The 21,959-nt window shown below is 34.4% G+C and overlaps 1 protein-coding gene across 7 annotated transcripts in view; it reads right to left on the reverse strand.

The window, feature by feature from the left end:
- ProRS-m (prolyl-tRNA synthetase 2-like protein, mitochondrial) overlaps positions 1-21,959 on the reverse strand; it is a 70,752-nt gene that overhangs the window by 46,859 nt on the left and 1,934 nt on the right. For 2 of the 7 annotated variants that reach the window (XM_069826632.1, XM_069826631.1), the window contains exons 2-4: positions 20,468-20,585; positions 12,726-12,933; positions 6,604-6,781 (exon numbers count right to left, since the gene is read on the reverse strand). In XM_069826632.1, the coding sequence (XP_069682733.1) occupies positions 6,604-6,781; positions 12,726-12,887 (340 nt within the window). In that variant the 5' untranslated portion in view covers positions 12,888-12,933; positions 20,468-20,585. Of the gene's footprint in view, positions 1-6,603; positions 6,782-12,725; positions 12,948-13,745; positions 14,031-20,467; positions 20,586-21,959 lie in introns of those variants that run through there. The other 5 variants (XM_069826633.1, XM_069826635.1, XM_069826636.1 and 2 more) reach the window with 4 other exon arrangements.

Here is a 21,959-nt window from a genome sequence, read left to right on the forward strand (position 1 = left end):
GGTAGCTAATGAAATAGACCATAAAGTTATTACAAAATTACAGGAGAAATTGCCGACTGAACAGATTAATGGATGAAGGTGATGAAGAGGAACTCCTGAACCGCTTGCCATTTTGTTGTTTTAAAGTACATCAGTAATTAACACTAACAAGGTAAGATTTTCATTTGTGCATAATTTTCAATGTATTCTGATATACAGAATTCCCACCAGTACATGCCTACTAGGTTTGGCAACACTGTTCAATGCGGTTATTGGCTGTCACTCATATGCCAGTCCACACCTGTGGAGTAATGGTTAGCGCATCTGGCCGCGAAACCAAGGAGCCCGGGTTCGATTCCCGGTCGGGGCAAGTTATTTGGTTGAGGTTTTGTCCGGGGTTTTCCCTCAACCCAATAAGAGCAAATGCTGGATAACTTTCGGTGCTGGACCCAGGACTCATTTCACTGGCATTATCACCTTCATCTCATTCAGACGCTAAATAACCTAAGATGGTGATAAAGCGTCGTAAAATAACCTACTAAAATAAAAATAAAATTCATATGCCATTAAGTACTGCACTCAGAATAGTTATAAATAGACCAATGATTTGAATAAAAATGCACGTTTTTATTGATACATCATATTTAAGTACTCATATATCTTTACATTTCAAATGAAGAATAATCGAATAAGACCAATTTTATTTTTCATATTATGCATATTTCAACAGTTTTGGTGAGAAAAGCATATTTTGATTTAATATTGTATATAATTCCCTATTTTGCCATTTTCATACATTTTTCCTATGAAACTTTAATAAGTTCCTTGAAAACAGAGGGATGATTGTGTCACAATCATGTTAAAGAAATTCGGGACTCATGGGGTTGCCCAAACATTTCAAAATGCTTCACTGTTTATGTGCTTGGTTAGAGCCACCCCCCAAGAAGAAGAAAAGAAACAGCTTATTGATAGTTCAGAAATGGACGACTATGGATAGCTGACTCTCAAGTTTCAGTGAATACCTAAAGAGGACAGGGTGCTGGTTCACTTGGTCTGCTGGAGACCCTGGAATTCCTAGTCACACACTACTCATTCCTGCCTAGGTCATTGAAAAACTGGAGACCAGGAGTCCACCTCTCTTTTGAGTCTGTGGCGGTAGTTAAAGATGCAGAAAAGAGGCTGAAACGAGCATATAGGAATTCTCTAAAAAATTCATCACAGTGTGCTAGAAAATAGTGCTCTAAGTCATTTGCAGAAAGTGACATCTGTGTTGACCGGGGGCAGATCAACTCAGGAATAAGTATTGGAAATTTTAAAAAGGTTCCTCTTTTTAAGTTTACCCCAGTTACATCCTGTGATGATGAACGTTCATTACAGCATACAGGTTTGTATTAACTTCACAAAAGAAACCTGGAAAAACTCATGTAGTTCATTGCAGTTGCATTATCACAAATGAAATTATTTGATATTTGTTAGCAGAATTTTTTAAAGTAAATGTATAGTTAGAAGTTATCTTGAATCTCTCATTAAGAGTGGCAAAATTTTCCTTTGTTAACTGCACACTAGTAGAAAGGAACAGCTTACCTGCGGCAATCTTTCAGGGTGGTCCTCTCAAAACCATTACATTTAAGGAAACGTTGAGAAGATTAGACTGAAAATGTAATTGTAGGTGCAGTGTAATTATCTAAGTTGTGTCATGTAATTAATTAAGTTGATATGTAATTAATTAAGATAAGTAATTAAGTTGATATGTAATTAATTAGGATGATATGTAATTACTTAAGTTAATAATAGTTGGGTTTAATAGAAGTACTTATAAGTTAGGTTTACTTTTGCTTATTGTAGGCATTATAGCATAGTTTTCATATATAGTCCTTGGTTTATTGCATCTATTTAATTATAGTTACAATTAGGTTTAAGTTTATTTTATTTTTATTTTATTCCTGCAATTATTATTGTAATTTTTATTAATATTTATTGTAATATTATTATTGTATATTATAATTCACTGCCACCGGGTGTATACCCAATTGTAGTGTTTACCACATACATCCATACATACATACAAAGCATCCCGTAGTTTATCTTTAAGTTTTTGATGCATATTTCTAAGGTTTTTAATGCACAGTTGCATGTATATTTTGGCAATGTTTAGTGCATACAAATCCTCGGTCTAGTTATAAAACTGTATGTTGATAGAGAATAAACAATCAACAGAAATATAATTTGCAACATGACACAGGAACTGAATTGTTAGGAAACTGGTACAACATATGAAAAAGTATGCATTATTACAGTCTTGCAATGGTGACTAATAATTTCAAGTGAGAGCTCTTTTATGCCCGCTGCGCATGCGCAGAGCTCTTTTACCTGTAAACATTGCTAAAGGATGTACAGATAGAACACAGTGCATCATGACAGAATGGAAGCGCTTAAAGCTTTCAAGGGAGAGTGGAAGATACAATATTTATGCTTCGAACATGGTGATGAAGTCCAGTGTTTGTTGTGTAAAAAAAATATCATTTGCAAAAAAAAGTAACATACCTAAAACGGCATTATGAGGCTCAACAACATAAAAAAAAAATATAGGCATTATTCAGGAGAAGAGAGAAATAAATTGATTTCGGAATTGACATCGAAGGTAAATTAATTTACATTTGGGTCAGTAGATTGTATCTAGATTCCTTTTATTTCTTTATTTTAAATGTATTGTTGATGTTTTATTTGTTGCTTGTTTCTGGATATTTACTTTTATTAGACTACGTGTTTCTTTAATTTAGAAATAATATTTTATCTTTGATTGCACTTCAACTTATGCTATTACTAAGCTCAAAAAGCTAATTCACTTTTATTCCAATAACTATTTTCAAGATTTTGAGCAAATATGGACTAAACATTTTGAAAACTTTGATGCAAGGAGCTTTTTTTAGTAACATCAATATAAAATATACTTAAAAATATAATTTCAAAACTATTAGACCTAACTGCACCAAATTTTGTACAGATGATATTATTATAGATCTTTTTTTATAGTTTAAATTTCACAAATTTTGGCCGAAAATTGTGGAAGTTTTAAAAGTCATACATATCCCCTTAAATGATTGACCCCAAAAATTATGATGGCTCTCAATATCTTAATTTAATCAATTTGTTTTTTTGTGTTACGTGCATCTCACAAATCACTCTAAGAAAACTAATTACATAATCACGACTGGAGAGTAAGGACTACATTTTACAATCACACAATCAATATACTCTATTTCAGTCAATATTGTTATTATTATTTTTTCAACAAGTACCCAAAAGTACTTAGAGATCACACACGTCGAGCAGGTAGACCCTATTAGTTTCTCCTAGCCAATGAAGTGAAGTATTTACATAATAAATAATTGCTTTTAAAAGAAAGTGGTTTACATACAATTAACTTTTCCTATTTCTCTATTTGTTCCTAAAAAACCCTTCCCTTTGCGATTTGTTTATATATGTACATGTATATTAAATAACAGAGTAATTAGCCCTATTACATAGCCAGAAATTTAGTAACGCAAGTTATTGTAATAATTACTGCCTTTACTCACTGCATGTGCATGTACATCTCTGATGTCTACGTTATGATGCTATGTAGTGGATGCGCTATGCGCTCGTGATCAAGGTCGAGCTCTTCTACCATGATTGGGAGCTCATACCATCTCATTCCTGCATTATTACGTTCAATTGTATATAGAAGATTCATTCTATGTATAACAGCAAGTTTTTCCAAGCAGACCAGAATAAAGTTGAAATACTGGTAACTTACTTTGTATTGCCTACATAAAGAGTATGTTAAAATAACTTATCTATACTAATAATAAATCTGTAAGCAAAATTTTTCTGGTAATTTTCGCTTTTCCAAAAATAATTGGTGTTAACATCTATAATTAATCCTCCTGAAACAGAAAATCGCTTTTTTGAAATTTTTGTTTGTATGTCTGTCTGGCTAGATGTTTGTTACCTTTTCACGCGATAATGGCTGAACGGATTTCGATGAAAATTGGAACATAAATTACGTTCGTTGTAACTTAGATTTCAGGCTATATGGCATTCAAAATACTTTATTCAAAAGGAGGGTTATAAGGGGGCCTGAATTAAATAAACCGAAATATCTCGCTTATTATTGATTTTTGTGAAAAATGTTACATAACAAAAGTTTCTTTAAAAATTATTTCCGATAAGTTTTATTCCAGGCAAAATTTTGATAGGACTGATATTTAAGTCTGTCTGTCTGTCTGTCTGTCTGTCTGGATGTTTGTTATCTTTTCACGCAATAATGGCTGAATGGATTTCGATGAAAATTCGAATATAAATTAAGTTCGTTGTAACTAAATTTTAGGCTATATAGCATTCAAAATACTTTATTTAAAAGGGGAGTTATAAGGGGGGCCTGAATTAAATAAACCGAAATATCTCGCTTATTATTGATTTTTGTGAAAAATGTTACATAACAAAAGTTTCTTTAAAAATGATTTCCGATAAGTTTTATCCCAGGCAAAATTTTGATAGGACTGATATTTAAGGATGTACAAGAGTTTTAAAATAACAATACAATACATTTCCACCACCGCCTCAGATTATAGTGTCGTTCCGTAACTTCTATGTGCAAAATATTAAATTTTTTAGTAGGAAGAAAAACAAATTTATTCATTCTATGACAGTAGTAGGAGATCGTGAATTCTTACATTTTCGAAAGAAAGAAATGTAATTAAGTTATATATAGTAGATTGTATTATTTGCTGCATCACTATTTAAGTTATTTAATAGAGGAAAAATCTGAAAATCGATATGTGACATAGTTATTGCAGGAACGACGACGATGGCTACAATGAAATCAAAACAAATGGCTCCGTCTATTTAAGGTGGCCTTGACGTTTATCAATATTAATAAACAGAGAATATTTTGTGTGTTTGTATGAAGTAATCTCAGAAGCTAATTAACCTTCACTATTTGAAATTTGTAGTTTCTTTAGATGCTACAAATGAGGACTGAGGTAAGATGAAAAGAAGTCTGTACGCACAGAAAACTTGATATTCTGTCGAAATATTGTATAACTTGATTATTGCAACTTCATTTGGTCCACATAAAATACTCTAATTTTATACACTGATTTTACCATAGAGATCACCGGACTTGAGTTATTTTAAAAGGTATCACGAAATGGCGTTCCTGCGCTTATAATTTACCCATATTCGTTTCCTGCGTTTCTTAAAATAATATTTATGTAGGGTATCTCATTTTTTTATTTGCATAAACAATGATATACAACCAAGCGAGTTGGCTCAGGCGGTAGCATTTGAGACACGCATTCGGGGGTCCTGTGTTCAAACCCCGTGGCTGTCCAATCTGACTGAGGTTTTTCATGATTTCCCGTAGTCATAAAGGTAAATCCCGGATTGGAAAGATATACATGCCATTATTCATCACCGCCTCAATTACCATTACCAAAAACATTAATCAAAGTCTATAATCAGTTACATGAACACAAGCCATCTACAACACGGAATAGAAACAGGAACTCAACAAGAGTAAAAACGGCCTGCTGATATACCCACACATTCTAAACATGCGACATGACCACAGATGTTAAGGCGTGAATAAAATAAAGTTAACAAAAAAAAAAAAAAAAAAAACAAAAAAAAAAAAAAAACAACAAAAGATGCACAGTAAGCTTAACTTAATGATCTTCGTACACAATCAACTCTATTAATTTGGAGTGATTTATTAAAGGATGCATTCAAGACTAATTTAGAAAAATGTTAAACGAATTATATTTGCACCAAATGAGTCAAAATGATAGAATTTAATTATTTAAATACAATTTAAATTAAGTAGCATATTAAACGATTTATTCTTCTATCAAACACGAATGTTTCCTGGACCCAATGTTCTATTTTAATTATGTAATCCTACTTTATATTTATTTCTAATAAGTGCAGTGGAGCGCACGGGTACAGCTAGTTTTTAATAAACAGGAGATGTGAATTGAAAGGAACCTAAATCAGGCCACCGAAGTTGATATTGAGAAGAAGTCTATATATGAACCTTGTCTGCCTTATCTTTCTCAAAAGTACAACGTCTCTCTTAAACAATGGCCTGTCATTGGTTTGCTGTTTGGCAGTAGAGGTTCTATTACAAAATTCACATGGAATTATGTTAAGGAACTTCACATTCCTTTTGATTATGTAATGCCTATCCTTATAAATATTATCAAAAATTCTCTTCAAATATTACATCATCATCTCTATTTCAATTAATCCACTTATATTTGCCTTCAACAATTAACTTTCTTTTTTCTTTAATGTATCAAATCACATTGTATTGTACATGTTTATTGTATTCAGGACCCTTGTGGTCATTCAAATTCTTTGAGCTGATGTCTATAATGAATAAATAAAATTACTTTCTTTTTTTAAATCTACGTTAATTTGGTATATGTAAAGAGAAGTTAATTCTCTTTGCTAGCACAGTAATTTTGTGACTAAATAACTGTCTGCAGCCAACATAATTATTTGAAACATAAGTAACAGGATTTATAAAATTAATGAAACACGAATATCCTGGCCCTTTCCTAACACTGACTCCCCTTTTACCTGTAGTCTTCCACAATTCTCCAGGTGTAAGAAGGGGGAGCAGCAATTTCTGGGCACCAATCTTCTCCATCTCAACATCAACAATAGTAATCAACTTCTGCAGGGAACGCTCAGCTAGGGGAAGTAAGTGAAATGTACCAACACTGGCCTGTCGAATCACCCCTAAGTCTAGCATTAACTGCAACAAATTGAATCAAATATAATCATACATGTTAAAAAACAAACAAGTGTTTTTAAGTGAAAGTCAATATTAAATTAACGAAAAATCATATATCTGTGTGTTAGTTTTAAGAATGTAATAGTTGTGTATTCATTGCATGTATTATGAGCAATAACTGAACAAAAAATAATCTAATTTAGATAAAGATTAGGAATAAAGCTATTATGACCATTCCTTAATTATAATTTTTCGAATCAGCTTTAAACACAGCCAAAATATACAATACACTCTTGCTAATCCAGCCATTCCTTGCAAAGAAGGATACCGGATTAACGAGAGTACTTAAAAATGTCATTATATTATAGACTACGCCAACCACTCCACTTGCACTTCTAAATCGAAACTAAAATGTTCTACATATGGTCAGAGTGTGTACACGTATATAAGTAATACAGTATGAGAGTCTAGTGTATGTAACAAGAGGAATAATTACAAATTACAAACCCTTTTGGAATACACTACTTGAAAAGATGGGAAAGAAAGAGATCTGGCTAGATTTAAGGCAGATAAAACAATGTCCAAAGCTGGAGAAAATTATGTGTTCGATTTAAAAAATAAATTAATAGTAACAAAAGAGAATACTTTAAGAACTTTATAGGCTGCAAAAGATGAATAAAGAAAAGATGGCCGGAAAGCATACAATTTATAATTAACATACAAAATAAAAAGATTACCCAAAAAACGTCTTTTGTACACAATACTTATTTTATTTTACTTGGTTATTCAACGATGCTGTATCAACTACTGTGTTATTTAGCATTGATGGAATTGATTATAGCAAAATGGTATCTGACGAGAGGAGGCTGAGAATTCACCATAGATTACCTGACATTTGCCTTACAGTTGAGGAAAACCTCGTAAAAAATCAACCAAATAATCAGCTCAAGTGGGAATCGAACCCATGTCTGAGTGCAACTCCACATCAGCAGGCAAACATGCTACCACCTGAGATATGTCGGTGGCTTGTACACAGCTTTCTAACTCTGATTCAAGAGATGAAATAGAAATTACAATTTCCTCAATTAAAGGAACCTTGGCTAATAAAACACAATTCTTATAATTATTTGATATTGAATATTATTTAACTTTAACAGAAGATGTTAAGAAATCTGATACTTCCCATACATTTTTAAATGATTGTCATTACAAACAATGAATTGAAATGATCTTGTCAGTGAGTGGCTGCATATTTTTACAAATGGATCCCGTTTACTAAATCATGGAGGTACTGGTGCTGGTGGAATATATTTCCTTTCTCACTTTCACAGAGAATCAGAAGATACTACTGATCAATGTCATCAACTTCACTTTACTAAATTTTTCAGTCTTCCTGCTAAATATTGGTGTACAAGAGAACGAATGACATTACTGTCAACTGCTCAACATTGTATACCAATTAACCATTTCTTACTTAAAGATGTAGAATCACATGAAACTTTCGTGATGAGAAAAAATGCACCAGTTAAATGTTGCATCAGTCCACAACTCAGAAATACAGATGCATTGGTGTTCTCAGTCCAAAATAGTCCACCTACATGACAACTTTCATACGCATAGCAAAGGTACACTGGGCAAGGCATGCTAAATTGACGCTGATAATATGTTATGTATTCACCCAGTTTAACCAAGAAACTGTCTGCCATCCTTATATACATTTTTGGCACCTGTTTAACATGTTCTCCATCACTTGTTTAAGTTCCAATTAAGAAACAGAGGCAATTTCCTGGCAGATCATATTATTATGCTTAGATCTTCTAAGGTGCGTGCATTTTTCCAATATACTTAATTTTTCACAGATACAAATCATGGAGAGTCAAGTTGGGAGATTGAAGGAGTTACAGATTAACACTAATAATTACTTTGAGCTGTAACACTTGATTAACTTCTTGTAGGGAAATGTTTGCTGTATGAGCAGTGGTAGCATCTTGCTGAAAGAATGCGTAATTTTATTCCATCTTGATTAACTATTGAAAAGGTGGTGTAAAATAGATTCACATATTTATCAGCACTGTTTCCTTTTTTTAAAGTCTAACGATCTTTTCTTCACTCATAGCACACCATACATCAATACTCTCTGATACAGGGGAAACCTTGAATAATGTTTTGTTTTTCAGTGAACCAGTAGTAGCAATTTCGTGAATTTTCGTAACTACAGAGACGGAATCAAGCCTCATTAGAGAAGATAATAAGATGTAGGTCTATATCTCCAGCTGCACGTCATTTACAACCCATTCACAAAATGTACATCTTTTCCAAGAATCCCCCTGTTGTAGCTAATGACTAGACATTGGATTTACAGGCACTAAAAGCTAAGAATGCCATTGAATATATGAAAGTGGATGTGGTGTTCATTAGGAGGGATTTCTGGCCCTGATTAATAAATCTTCGCATTCTAACTGTGGATATATAAGTCACATGGACTGTTACAATGAATCTTGTAAACTATAGGCTGGGAAAGAAGTTCCTTTACATGTTATTACTATTGTAAATTGCTGAGTAAATTAAATCTTTATTATTAATATTAGGCCTAATATTGTCAATTAATGTTACTATTGTTGAGCAGATTCACTTTTTATTTATTATTAATATTATTGTTATTATTGTTGTGTTACACATTATTGAGACACGCATTTCCCGGCATACGCTGAGACCTGCGCATGTCACTTCACTTCGGTAGTTTTTTTTTATTGGGTTATTTTACGACACTGTATCAACATCTAGGTTATTTAGCGTCTAAATGAAATGAAGGTGATAATGCTGGTGAAATGAATCCGGGATCCAGCACCGAAAGTTACCCAGCATTTGCCCATATTGGGTTGAGGGAAAACCCCAGAAAAAACCTCAACCAGGTAACTTGCCCTGACCGGGATTCGAACCTGGGCCACCTGGTTTTACGGCCACACGCGCTGACCGTTACTCCACAGGTGTGGACACTTCGGTAGTGGGGGAAGGAAAAACATGATCCACTCCATTTAGTCAAGAGAGTTAAACTATGGCGGATATGAATGTTTTCAGTGTTGAGGAGCGTTTGGTGGGTTCAAGAACGTCAGAACACAAAAAAGACATAGCATCCATGAAGCCCGGACCTCACAACACCGGACAATGCAATTTGGGGCATAATAAGAGGTTCATAAACAATGATATGTGAACAATGATCAACTGAAAGACAGAGTTCTCTTAGCATTCCAAACGACCATCCTTGTTATGCTGCAATGGATGTACACAAGAATGTAGTGATGCATCACTTTTGCATTGAACATGGAGGGAAGCACACAGACATTGTTGATTAATGAACTTTTGCACAATGTTATTAATAAAATTAAATATACACATGTTTTTTGTATTTTAACAATGTTCATCTACATGCCTAACTGTACTATGCTAATAACATGTGAAGGGACTTCTCGCCCACCTTGAATGCACTGACATGTACATAACTAGGGTTACCAAATGTCCGTATTTAGCAGGACATGTCCATATTTGAAAGTTTGTCCTGCCATCCGTATTTATTTTTGAAGATTTGTTAAATGTCCGTATTTTTATGAAAAAGTTCCAATCATCTCATTTTTTATAATTACATTTCAAAACATAATTCTGAACTGCGAATAAAACTATAGTTTTTCGTCCATACATTTTATTCAGAGTCTGAACTCATTGCAACAGTAGAATAATGTTCCAAGTATTAGCATCACTGGTCAATAAACTTTCGTTACAATAGTACTGCAAGTATGTGCGTCAATGGTCAGTATTCTCTTTCGAATACAAGTCATGAATAAACCATGACAGATCACGCTTTGTCCATAAAAATTGGTTGATCGACGTGCATAAACAGTGGCATGATATGCAGTACCATCAGTAACACGAGGTTCAGCCAATTTAATATTTTTTCACTTGAAAATCAGCATCAGTAAAACTGTAAACATACAAAATTATTCTTCCGAATGGAGTGAAGCCATTGTTTCAGTGATCTGTCAGCAAATATATGGTGAGTGAAGTAGTTTTTGTAATTATGGCTACATGTAAAATTTGGTTAAAAAAATAGGTCGGTATTTCTCATGTAGGCCTATGTTTCTGTATATAGTGCTGGAATTAAAATGCACTGTACTGTGATTGTATTTTTTTTTGCTTTAATTGTATTTTAATTATTTCATTTTATTGTACAGATAATTATTTAATATATGCCGATGCAACTTAACAAGCAATAATGAATTAAATTCGACTTTTGAATCTGAAAAGTCCTGAAGAATAAGACATCTACAAATGATTTTGTGTCCGGAATTTGTCCTGTTTTTCAGTAATGAGTATCTGGTAACCCTATACATAACTTACAATTAATACCATTAACGATATCAAAAGAAGATACAGACAATACTTTGTTAACTAGAACCAGGACTTATATGCACAAACAATGTCTAAAATATGCATAATAAAACAAAAAATATGCAAAAAAACATACAAAATCCAATTGTTGTAGGGTTTACTACGAGTATGAGGGTGATCCCAGAAGTAATGCATAAACTTATTTTGCATGTTTTTGCATATATTTTTGTTTTATTATGCATATTTTAGACATTGTGCATATAAGTCCTGGCTGTAGTTAACAAAGTATTGTCTGTATCTTCTTTTGATACCGTTAATGGTTTTAATTGTAAGTTACATGTAAGTGCATACAGGCAGATATTTTATTTTTTCTATCCACTTACATCAAGGTCCCCTTGTAGTGTTAGGACTGCTTCCCAACATTGTGGTAGCTTTTGGATGCCGCTTAATTCTCCTTTGAAGCTGAGGTCTCGGATGCTTTTCACAGCTGTATTCAGGTCATTTAACATTGCAAAAAGTTCATCCCGAAGTGGATTTTTCATTTTCGGGAAAACATCATAGTCAGATGGATTCATGACCAGACTGTAGGCTGGCTGAGGGAGTGTTTTCCATTTGTTATCAGTCATACGGCATTCATTGATCAGTGATTTGCGGTCTTGCAGTATCGTAGGGAAGCAGCACACCAGACTCCAATACCTGTAGCCAGTTCTGGCCAATTTTTGGGCGCAGTTTGGTATGTGCTATGTCTGCACATGTTATCCGTCTGTCTTCTTCCAAAACATTGGCAACAATTACCTCCGTAGTGAAGTTCAGTGATAATTTCAATCTTCCAATGTGTTGGTTTTTCTTCTGTAGCAATATGGCCTTCACAGACATGTCAAGGTCATCAGAAAATGGTACTATGGCCTTCTCACCACACACTTCTCTCGAAGCAATTCATAAATTTGCGATGGCATATGTCAACGTAAAATTTCTATTTCAATTAATGATATTTGATCTCAGACTGTGACGTGACCTGACTGATTTTTGTCGTCCATTTCAATCGCTTATACACAAAAAAGTTTTTAAGCAATTTAATTGAACTTGCACAGAATCATTCGCAATAACTCTATTAACTCAATAAATAACAGTTATTCATATCCGTGGATAAGGGAGTGCATGCACTGTGTGCATTACTTCTGGGATCACCCTCATATCTTTTCAAAACAAAATGTGAATGATATGCCATGTTTTTTTTTATTTGACATTAGGATTCAATATGTAAACTTTATTTCTTTGTTTTAATTTTTCTGGCTGCAAAACACAACTATCAACTTTTCAAGGTTCTCTGTGTCATACTTTGTATTTTATCTACAAGGATATTTTTTAATGCTAAAAATTATTGCATGAGATTACTGGACAAAATTTTAGAGCACAAATTGTGAGTTTGTAAGATTCAGGTTCAAGCAAGCCACATTTTCTTGACACAAGACCTTCTTCGCTTTGAGCACAGTGTTGTAAACATGGATTTTTGATAGCACCATGTTTAGTTTTATTATACTAAGTAAAAGCAGAATTAAATAAGCATATGAATTTTACTCACCCTCTGACTCTTTGACAAAGAATCTTCATTCTTCACTTTACTGTTTTTAGGAACTACATTACGTGGCTGGAACATTCTGGACACATAGTTCACATTTCGACACGTTCTATTATAAATCTGCTTCATAAGTAAAATACTGCACTTCTTATGTTTTGCCAACATAACAGCTATGATTCAACAGATTAATTTGTAATATTCATGTGTGTGTCTGAAACAAAAACACTGAAGTGCAAAAAAAAAAAAAAAAAAAAAAGTTCACTTCAAAATATGAATGAAAATAACATTTCAAGCTAAATTACAGTATTACAATAATAAGAGCATTGTCGTAGTTTAAGAAGAACAACTTTAAGAATATTTCGGCACATAACAAAGAAAAAAGTACAGTGATATAGAGAAAATGTATGAGTTTTAAAAGTTGTAAGCACAGTTTCCAGAATTAAGATTCATTTGTAAGTTTGTTTATCCTCATTTTCTCCTCTTCTTCTCACAAAAAACGAACCTTCAATCTCTGGTTTGACCTCCTCTAGCTCTAATCAAAGCCTCCATTCTTTTGGGCACAATTCTTATTATGCTGACGAAATCTTCTTGTCCAAAATTATTCCATTCCTCTAGAAGTGCTGCTTGAAGATCGTGTAAGGTCTCTGGAGCTGGCACTCAACTTCAGATATGTTGACCCAACTTATCCCATGTGTATTCGATGGGGTTTAAATCAGGGCTCTGCACTGGCCACTTTAATTTGGCAATTCTCACTTCCTCGAGGTAAACAGTTACCCTTGCGCAGTGTGCAGACGAACACTGTTGTGCATCAGTTGAAATTCATCTCCAATGAAAGGTGCGTAAAGCACAACATGCTCGGAAAGGATCTCTTCAATATAGCAATCAGCATTTAGGTTTCCATTCTTCACAAAAGCCAACTCTGTTCGACCTTCCATGGAGATACCGGCCCATACCATTATAGAGCCTCTATTGAATGTTGTTCTATTGGAGAAAGCGCATGCTACATAACGCTCTCCAACTCACCTCTACACTCTTTCCCTGCTGTCTGGTGATCTCAGGAAGAATCTGAACTTGTCAGAGAACAGTACTCTCCCTCATTCCACCATTTTTCATTCTGCATGTTCTCAGGCAAATTGAAGCCGAGCTACTTGATGATCTGGGGTCAATGCTGAAGGTCGACATGACTTAGAGTTACTTCCTGAAGATGTCTGCAAACAGTCCACACACTTACGTTGACCCCATTGTGTTCTGGACCTGATTTCGGACTTGCACCACCGTTGTATGATGATTTCTCAAAATCTGCAGCACTATAAATCGATTGTCACAGGCAGTAGTTTTGTGTTTTCAGCCAGATCCAGGCTTCCTAGAGTAACTTCGTGTTTCTCTGAACCTTTTTACATCATCCCTAACCTTTGGAGTATGGCGCACCTATGGTGGCAGCGGCAGCAGCAGCATATCGCAAACTGTGACCATCGTCAATTAGTGCAATAGCTGTTGCAACATCTTCTGGTCTCAGCATTATTCTGGCAAATGAATTCAATGTCGAATTTACAAAATAAATATTCGTCAACAATGTTCCTCACAGAAAAACATAAGAGAAGCGATAAAACAATGGAAACGTAACGATATATGGTATCGAAAAGTTACTTTTTTACAATATTTTCAAGTGAGCAGTTTTTTTTTTTTGCACCTCAGTGTATATTAATAGTATTTCATTTATTTCCCTCTGATGTGAACAACAGAGTGGAGGTAGTGCTACCAGTCATGGTAGTGATGAATAGGCTCAGTTTAATTTCAAACTCACAATATTGCCGCATTCCAAATCATTTTTTTCCCTTTATATAAAGGGCAGGGGCCTGAAGACTAGCACTACAGCCTCAACTGAGCTAATTTTACTTCAGATATCCTTTTTAATTATAAATGTTGTTTAAATCTAAATGGCAGCTTTCTCTGTAGATATTGTGACTCAGCTACAGTATATGGCGCCATCTGTCGATTCAGCCATGTAGGCTTTAGGATCCAAATGAGTCTCACTAGAGTGCCCTTTCACACCACTGAAAGTTTACTACCTATCTCAGACTGATGCCATCTGTCCATCAGTCACAATACTACATCACACAGCATCATTTTGGATTAATGCTATAATAATAATAATAATAATAATAATAATAATAATAATAATAATAATAATAATAATAATAATAATAATAATGAGTAAATAAATGGAGGATAACAGTGGAATGATGGAGAGAAACAGGATAATCCCGAGAAAAACCCTCAGGAACTTTAGTTCTGTTCACAACACCCCAAATATGAATCTGTCACCACAGAGATTTGACCCGGATCTGCAGTCATTGTTAAGCCAGTGCTCTACCAACTGAGCTACCAAGACAGTATTCCAAGCTACAGTCCAGAACAGTAGCAGAATTTAGAAATATGAAACAACTACATAAAATTAATCATTCCATTTAGAAAGGGTTTCAGTCCATAATTTATCAAAATAAATTAGTGATGGGCATGGTTCTCAACTGATAGTTCTAACAATCTGAATAGAAAGGACTTCAATTATGTGCTTGGAAAGCACTGAAAGAGAGGAAATATAATTTATTGTTCCATACAGAAAGGACTTAAATTCTGGACCGAAGTCTTTTTGCTCTGAATCTAGATACAGCAGTTCCGATATTCTGTTTCCATTTATTGGACAATTAAATTTACTGAAGAATAGCTGCTAAATGGTTATATTTAACAGGATAATGCTACGGCTCATACAGACCAAGTGTCAATGAATTTGTTAGGAAACATTTTCGGAGAAAGAATAATTTTGCAAGGACTATGATCTCTGAGATCTCCTAATCTTATATCTGATTATAGTAGAACCTCTATTATCCGCGATAATGAAGGGGGTGGAGTGAACGGTTAATCGAAAAAAATCGGATAATATGTACTATAAAAGGTGTTCATAAACAAAGTGTACAATACAGTTTCGTCATTTTCCCCCTGTGGGCTTTTCTTTTAACACGCTAGGTAGTGGATCATAAGTTAACTAATTTAAGTTTAGCTTTCAACAACGGGTTTTTAATGGCCAAGGAAATTCCTTATGGCAGCTGTCTGTGCAAAGACAGGAATAGTAGAGGTCTCATATTGTAGATTTACAAATTTGATGCACTTTATATTTTGTTTTTCATTAAATCGCGCACAGCTGTAATTCCTACCTCGTATTATGATGAGACAGTTTCTCATTTCCCAAATCACTGAATTACTTGTTTTTGTGTTTGTTTTTCTTTTTTTCGTAGCAAACACGTTTTCTTTTGACACCTGTGGAAGATATTTTGCATAGAAGTTAGATGTACGACCACTCGAAGAGTAGATCATACTGCGTAAGGGTAGGCCTAAAGGTTTGTAAAAAACACTCTGTAGCAATACATTTCGTACTAATACAAAGTATATATATATAAATTTCGTACTCTTGACAATTAATAACATTCGAGATTTGTATAAGGGTATAAAGGAATTTAAAAACGGATATCAGGCAAGGGTAAACGTGCTAAAGGATGAGAATGGTGACTTGCTTGCAGACTCTCATTCAATCCTGAACAGATGGAAAAACTATTTTGGGCAACTACTAAATATACATAGGCCAAATAGAAATGATCGGGACGAAATTCAAATACAAACTGCTGAGCCATTTATACCGGAACCCACACTTTCTGAAGTCGAAATTGCGATAGAAAATCTGAAAAAGTACAAGTCTCCAGGTATTGATCAAATTCCAGCAGAATTAATACAAGAGGGTGGAATGGCAGTATCTAGCGAAATTTATAAACTTGTACTTGCAATTTGGGAAAAGGAAATTATACCAGGCCAATGGAAGGAGTCCATAATCATACCTATTTTTAAGAAGGGGGACAAGACTAACTGTAGTAACTTTCGAAGAATATCACTTTTGTTGACGTCGTACAAAATTTTGTCGAAAGGATATTTTGAGAAGATTAACTCCATATGTAGATGAAATTATTGGGGATCATCAGTGTGGTTTTAGGCGTAATAGATCGACTATTGATCAAATTTTTTGCATTCAACAGATATTGGAGAAAAAATGGGAGTATAAGGGTACAGTACATCAGTTATTCATAGATTTCAAAAAGGCATATGACTCGGTTAAGAGAGAAGTTTTATATAATATTCTTATTGAATTTGGTATTCCCAAGAAACTAGTTCGATTAATTAAAATGTGTCTCAGTGAAACTTACAGCAGAGTCCATGTAGGCCATTTTCTATCTGATGCTTTTCCAATTCACTGCGGGCTAAAGCAGGGACATGCACTATCACCTTTACTTTTTAATTTCGCTCTAGAATATGCCATTAGGAAAGTCCAGGATAACACAGAGGGTTTGGAATTGAACGGGTTACATCAGCTTCTTGTCTATGCGGATGACGTGAATATGTTAGGAGAAAATCCACAAACGATTAGGGAAAACGCGGAAATTCTAGTTGAAACAAGTAAATCGAATGGGTTGGAAGTAAATCCCGAAATGACTAAGTATATGATTATGCCTCATGACCAGAATATTGTACGAAATGGAACTATAAAAATTGGAGATTTGTCCTTCGAAGAGGTGGAAAAATTCAAATATCTTGGAGCAACAGAATCAAATATAAATGACACTCGGGAGGAAATTAAACGCAGAATAAATATGGGAAATGCCTGTTATTATTTGGTTGAGAAGCTTTTGTCATCTAGTCTTCTGTCAAAAAATCTGAAAGTTAGAATTTATAAAACAGTTATATTACTGGTTGTTCTGTACGGTTGTGAAACTTGGACTCTCACTTTGAGAGAGGAACAGAGATTAAGGGTGTTTGAGAATAAGGTTCTTAGGAAAATATTTGGGGCTAAGAGGGATGAAGTTACAGGAGAATGGAGAAAGTTACACAACGCAGAGCTGCAAGCATTGTATACTTCACCTGACATAATTAGGAACATAAAATCCAGACGTTTGAGATGGGCAGGACATGTAGCACGTATGGGCGAATCCAGAAATGCATATAGAGTGTTAGTTGGGAGGCCGGAGGGAAAAAGACCTTTGGGGAGGCCGAAACGTAGATGGGAAGATAATATTAAAATGGATTTGAGGGAGGTAGGATATGATGGTAGAGACTGGATTAATCTTGCTCACGATAGGGACCAATGGCGGGCTTATGTGAGGGCGGCAATGAACCTATGGGTTCCTTAAAAGCCAGTAAGTAAGTAAGTACTAATATAAAGTACAGTACTCATATTTTTTCTGCAAAACGAAAAGGGCGAGAGAGAAAGACAGTTGTATAATCCACCAATCGGTTAATACTGTGACGGATAATTAATCGGGGTTTTACTGTATTTCTTTTGGAATTCTGCTATGTCGGCAGAAGGCCTATGTCAAGTCAACCTTAAAGAATTGATGACCTAAAATTCGCAATAAGAAATTATACAAATTCATGGACAAAATAAACTGCGAATAGATGGCAGGACTGTGACCCATTTTCAAGTTGCACACCACTTCAGTGGGCCACGTTATGCATGATATGTATCTGTGAAGAGTTATGTCGTGTACTAGAGTGAGTGTATGTGTAAGTGTAGTGTAGGGAATAGGTAAGAATGATGATGATGATGATGATTAAGATGAGGAAGGGAGAAGGGGAAACCTGGTGCCGGAACATAGCCTACTCCTGTCAAATAGCACCAAGGCGGCCGCCAGGCTTAACTTTCCCATCTGATGACCGAATCACTATCATTATTATTATTATTATTTGTTATTCTCTCTCACTTCAACCTGTGTGCCACTGTCCCAACACCAAAAGAGATTCATAATCATTCGTGAATGATTGTTCACGCTAATGCTAACACAGAGTCAGAGTTACCACTACACTCCTCATATCTAGCAGATTCTCGCTTATTCCACTACTGTGGAGCGACTTAAATATCAGACTGTATTATAGTACTGATCATAAAGACAACAATGATGAAAATTTGTGGTAAAAAAAGTTAAAATCTGTAGATATTTTAAACTTCAAGTCTTGGTGGAATATTTTTATTTAAAAAATAGGTAAAACAAGAAGACTAAATGTATGGTGCACTAAATTTTATTAAAATATCGAATTTCTGAAGAAACTGTCCAAAAACATGTAAATAAAACGAGAAAACAAAATTAATTTTGGTATAAATATGTTGAAACACTGGGGCCAGGTACCTCAGTTGGTACAACAGGAAGCGTATGTGTTCAATCTCAGGTGGTAGTGGAACTCATCTCGCTGTCAAAATCCCCAGAACAGCCCCAGAATCTAATCAGCCTTGAATACCTTGTCTTTCCTGGGAAGAAGGCAATCAGAGCTCACACCACCTGATTCTAGTCCCAAGGTCATAAAAATATGGTACTCTACCTTCATGCCTCCCATACACCTAAACAGCATCTATGTACAGAGAATACCTTCGCCTTTATGTTGAAGCACTTGAATTACAACACACAGTTACCTGATTGTATAATAGCTAGTGAATTTATTAGTGACATAGTGAAACATACTTCAGATTTTCATGCGGTGGAAATATGAAATCTGTATTCCCAGCTCTTATTGGTTATGCCATGGAAAGCATACCCATGAAGTCAGCAAGATTTTTGTATCTTACATACCTCACGAATTTGTAGAATTCTACCAGGAGAGTATCAACTGATCAATTTCTAAATAAACATTGCAGTTGATACAGCATCATAAAACAAACTGATTTTTAAAAAGTATCTCTGACATTCCTTCTGCCTATTGTGCAGCACATTATATTCTACTATAACAGGTGGAGGACAAAACTTGAACAGATACATTGTAGCTACATTTCTGACAGCAGTTTTGCACTTTCCTAATTTAGAAACCAAAGATTTGAAGTTTTTAGTGATTAGCCATGGTGAAATGATATGTGATACGTAGAGAATTTAAGAGAGTAGAGAAGCTTTGTGGCCTGAAGACTAGAATTTTATTGCCAGAAGTTCCAGGAGTAAAAGAGATAAATCATCATACATTGTGCATGACTTACTGAAGACATTAAAAAAGGAAACAGTTTGAGGACGACAACTTGAACATTAGGAAGAAAGATGACGATTGAAACCCATATAGATGGCAGAAAGTGTGTTGGTTAAACTTCACAAAGGGGCCATTTCATGCATGCGGGTGTGACATTTGAACAATGTTTTCAATGCAATAACAATGTTTATACATGCTAAAATATAACAATTTTTATTCAAGTACATATGTATAAACACTACTGACCATGGACTACCGGTAGCTTGTTATACTTTTATTCTGACAAAAAATATAAATATACTATATTTTACAGAACTTTGAAAATATGTTACGGGTGTGACAAATTTTGTAGATACCAATACACAATTAGGTGTTTATGATGAAATCTCAGCAAAGTTTTAAAGAAATTCTGCAAAATAAGATGGTGGATGGTGAATGGAAGGAATGCTTATCTCTTTGCTGGGTATATATTTTCATGAAAATGTTGCTTTCTTTCACAATAAATTGTTGTGTGTCATTAAGGATGTGACAGAATATGTTATGGGTATGACTGCATACAAACTCAAGGCATAGGAAAGGGATGCAAAACTGTGCTACAACTGAAGCACACATCACAATCCGAAACACATAACTCATCCCTTTCCTTCAACCTTCACGTCATTGTACAGTAGGGGAAGAAGAGAAGAGAGAACAGTGTTTACCAAAAGTCACGGAAACATAATTGAAGTCTCCGGCCTTGTGAATGGGGGAACAAACTCTTTCCCCATGCTTCCACCCCTCTCTTCCTCAGTTCTGCAACCCTGGCTTAGGAGCATCTTTCTAAAACATATTTATTTACATTGAACTCATAGGTTATGTTAACTTATTATAAGAAACAAAAGCAGTAATAATTAAAACAGTAACTTTACAATAATGAATCTAAACACTTCTTCATTTACTTTAGTGCTATCTGGTAAACAATTTGCAGGATAACTTTAAATTCACGAAGCCTATGAAAACATATTGAGTAACTACATTATCTCACAATTGTACAAACCTCAAGAAAACAATTTCGCAAACATTTAATTTGGATTCAACAAAATTATGTTATGGCTCAAATACTTCAACATCCTTCTGAAATTCATATTACACTCTGTTACCAACTACCTTCATTAAAGGGTTTGGTTTAATTTGTAAGTTTTCTTTTAAATTCGGGATAATGATTTTCTGTTTTAATTCTTGAACCATGGGTATGAAACTTTTTTGAGTTTTCAGTCTACAGAGAGGACTGTATGAATGCCAAATGTTTCCTGATAATCTGATAAGTTTTTCATATTGAATCAGTGCTTTTTCTTCTATTGTCATTTTGATGCTGTTAATATTAGTGAGGAATCTCACAGAATCTATTGGAGTTGTTTTGATTCCACCAGTAATGAGCCTGAGAGCTTGGTTTTGAACATATTCTATTCCGTTTATGAAAGGTGAAGTAATTAAAATTTCTTTGCAGTATGTCAGCACTGGCTGTATAAACATTTTGTACGTAGTGTTCAAAGTATTCCTAGAGCATCCCCATTTCTTTCCTGCTAGTCTTTTTAGAAGGGAGAATCTTTTACGAGCTATTTCAGAAATGTATTTCAAATGGTTGCTCCATGTTAACTTACTATCGAAAATAACTCCAAGATATTTGGATTCATAAGTCCTAGGAAGTTGTTGGCCATTGCATTGGATATTGAATTCTTTCTTTTTTACCAAGTGAAAATATTTGGTAGTTTCTTTTGCTTAAATTGAGTGTCATCAAATTTGATGTATTCCATTCATGTAGTTGATTTAGAGCTTTAAGAGCAGAATTTTGAATTTTGTCTCTATGTCTGTAAGATCCGGAAGTCCACAAAACTATATCATCTGCAAATAGTGCTGTTTTCATGTTTGATTCCTCTAATAGGGAGGGTAAGTCATTTATATAAATATTGAATAAAGTTGTGCTGAGGACAGCGCCCTGAGGTAGACCTCGATATGTTTGTCTGTAACTAGAAAGTGAGTTATTGAATTTAGTGGCAATGAATCATTGACTAAGGAATTCTGATATCCATCTGAACATATTGCTGGAGATACCTAATTTCTGGAGTTTTAGTAATAATTTATTTCTCCAGACAGAGTCATATGCTAACTGAAAGTCAATAAATATTGCCAAGGTATCTTCTTTCTTGTTAAAGC

This window comes from Periplaneta americana, chromosome 5, assembly GCF_040183065.1.
Source record: "Periplaneta americana isolate PAMFEO1 chromosome 5, P.americana_PAMFEO1_priV1, whole genome shotgun sequence".
Classification (NCBI taxonomy): Eukaryota; Metazoa; Arthropoda; class Insecta; order Blattodea; family Blattidae; genus Periplaneta; species Periplaneta americana.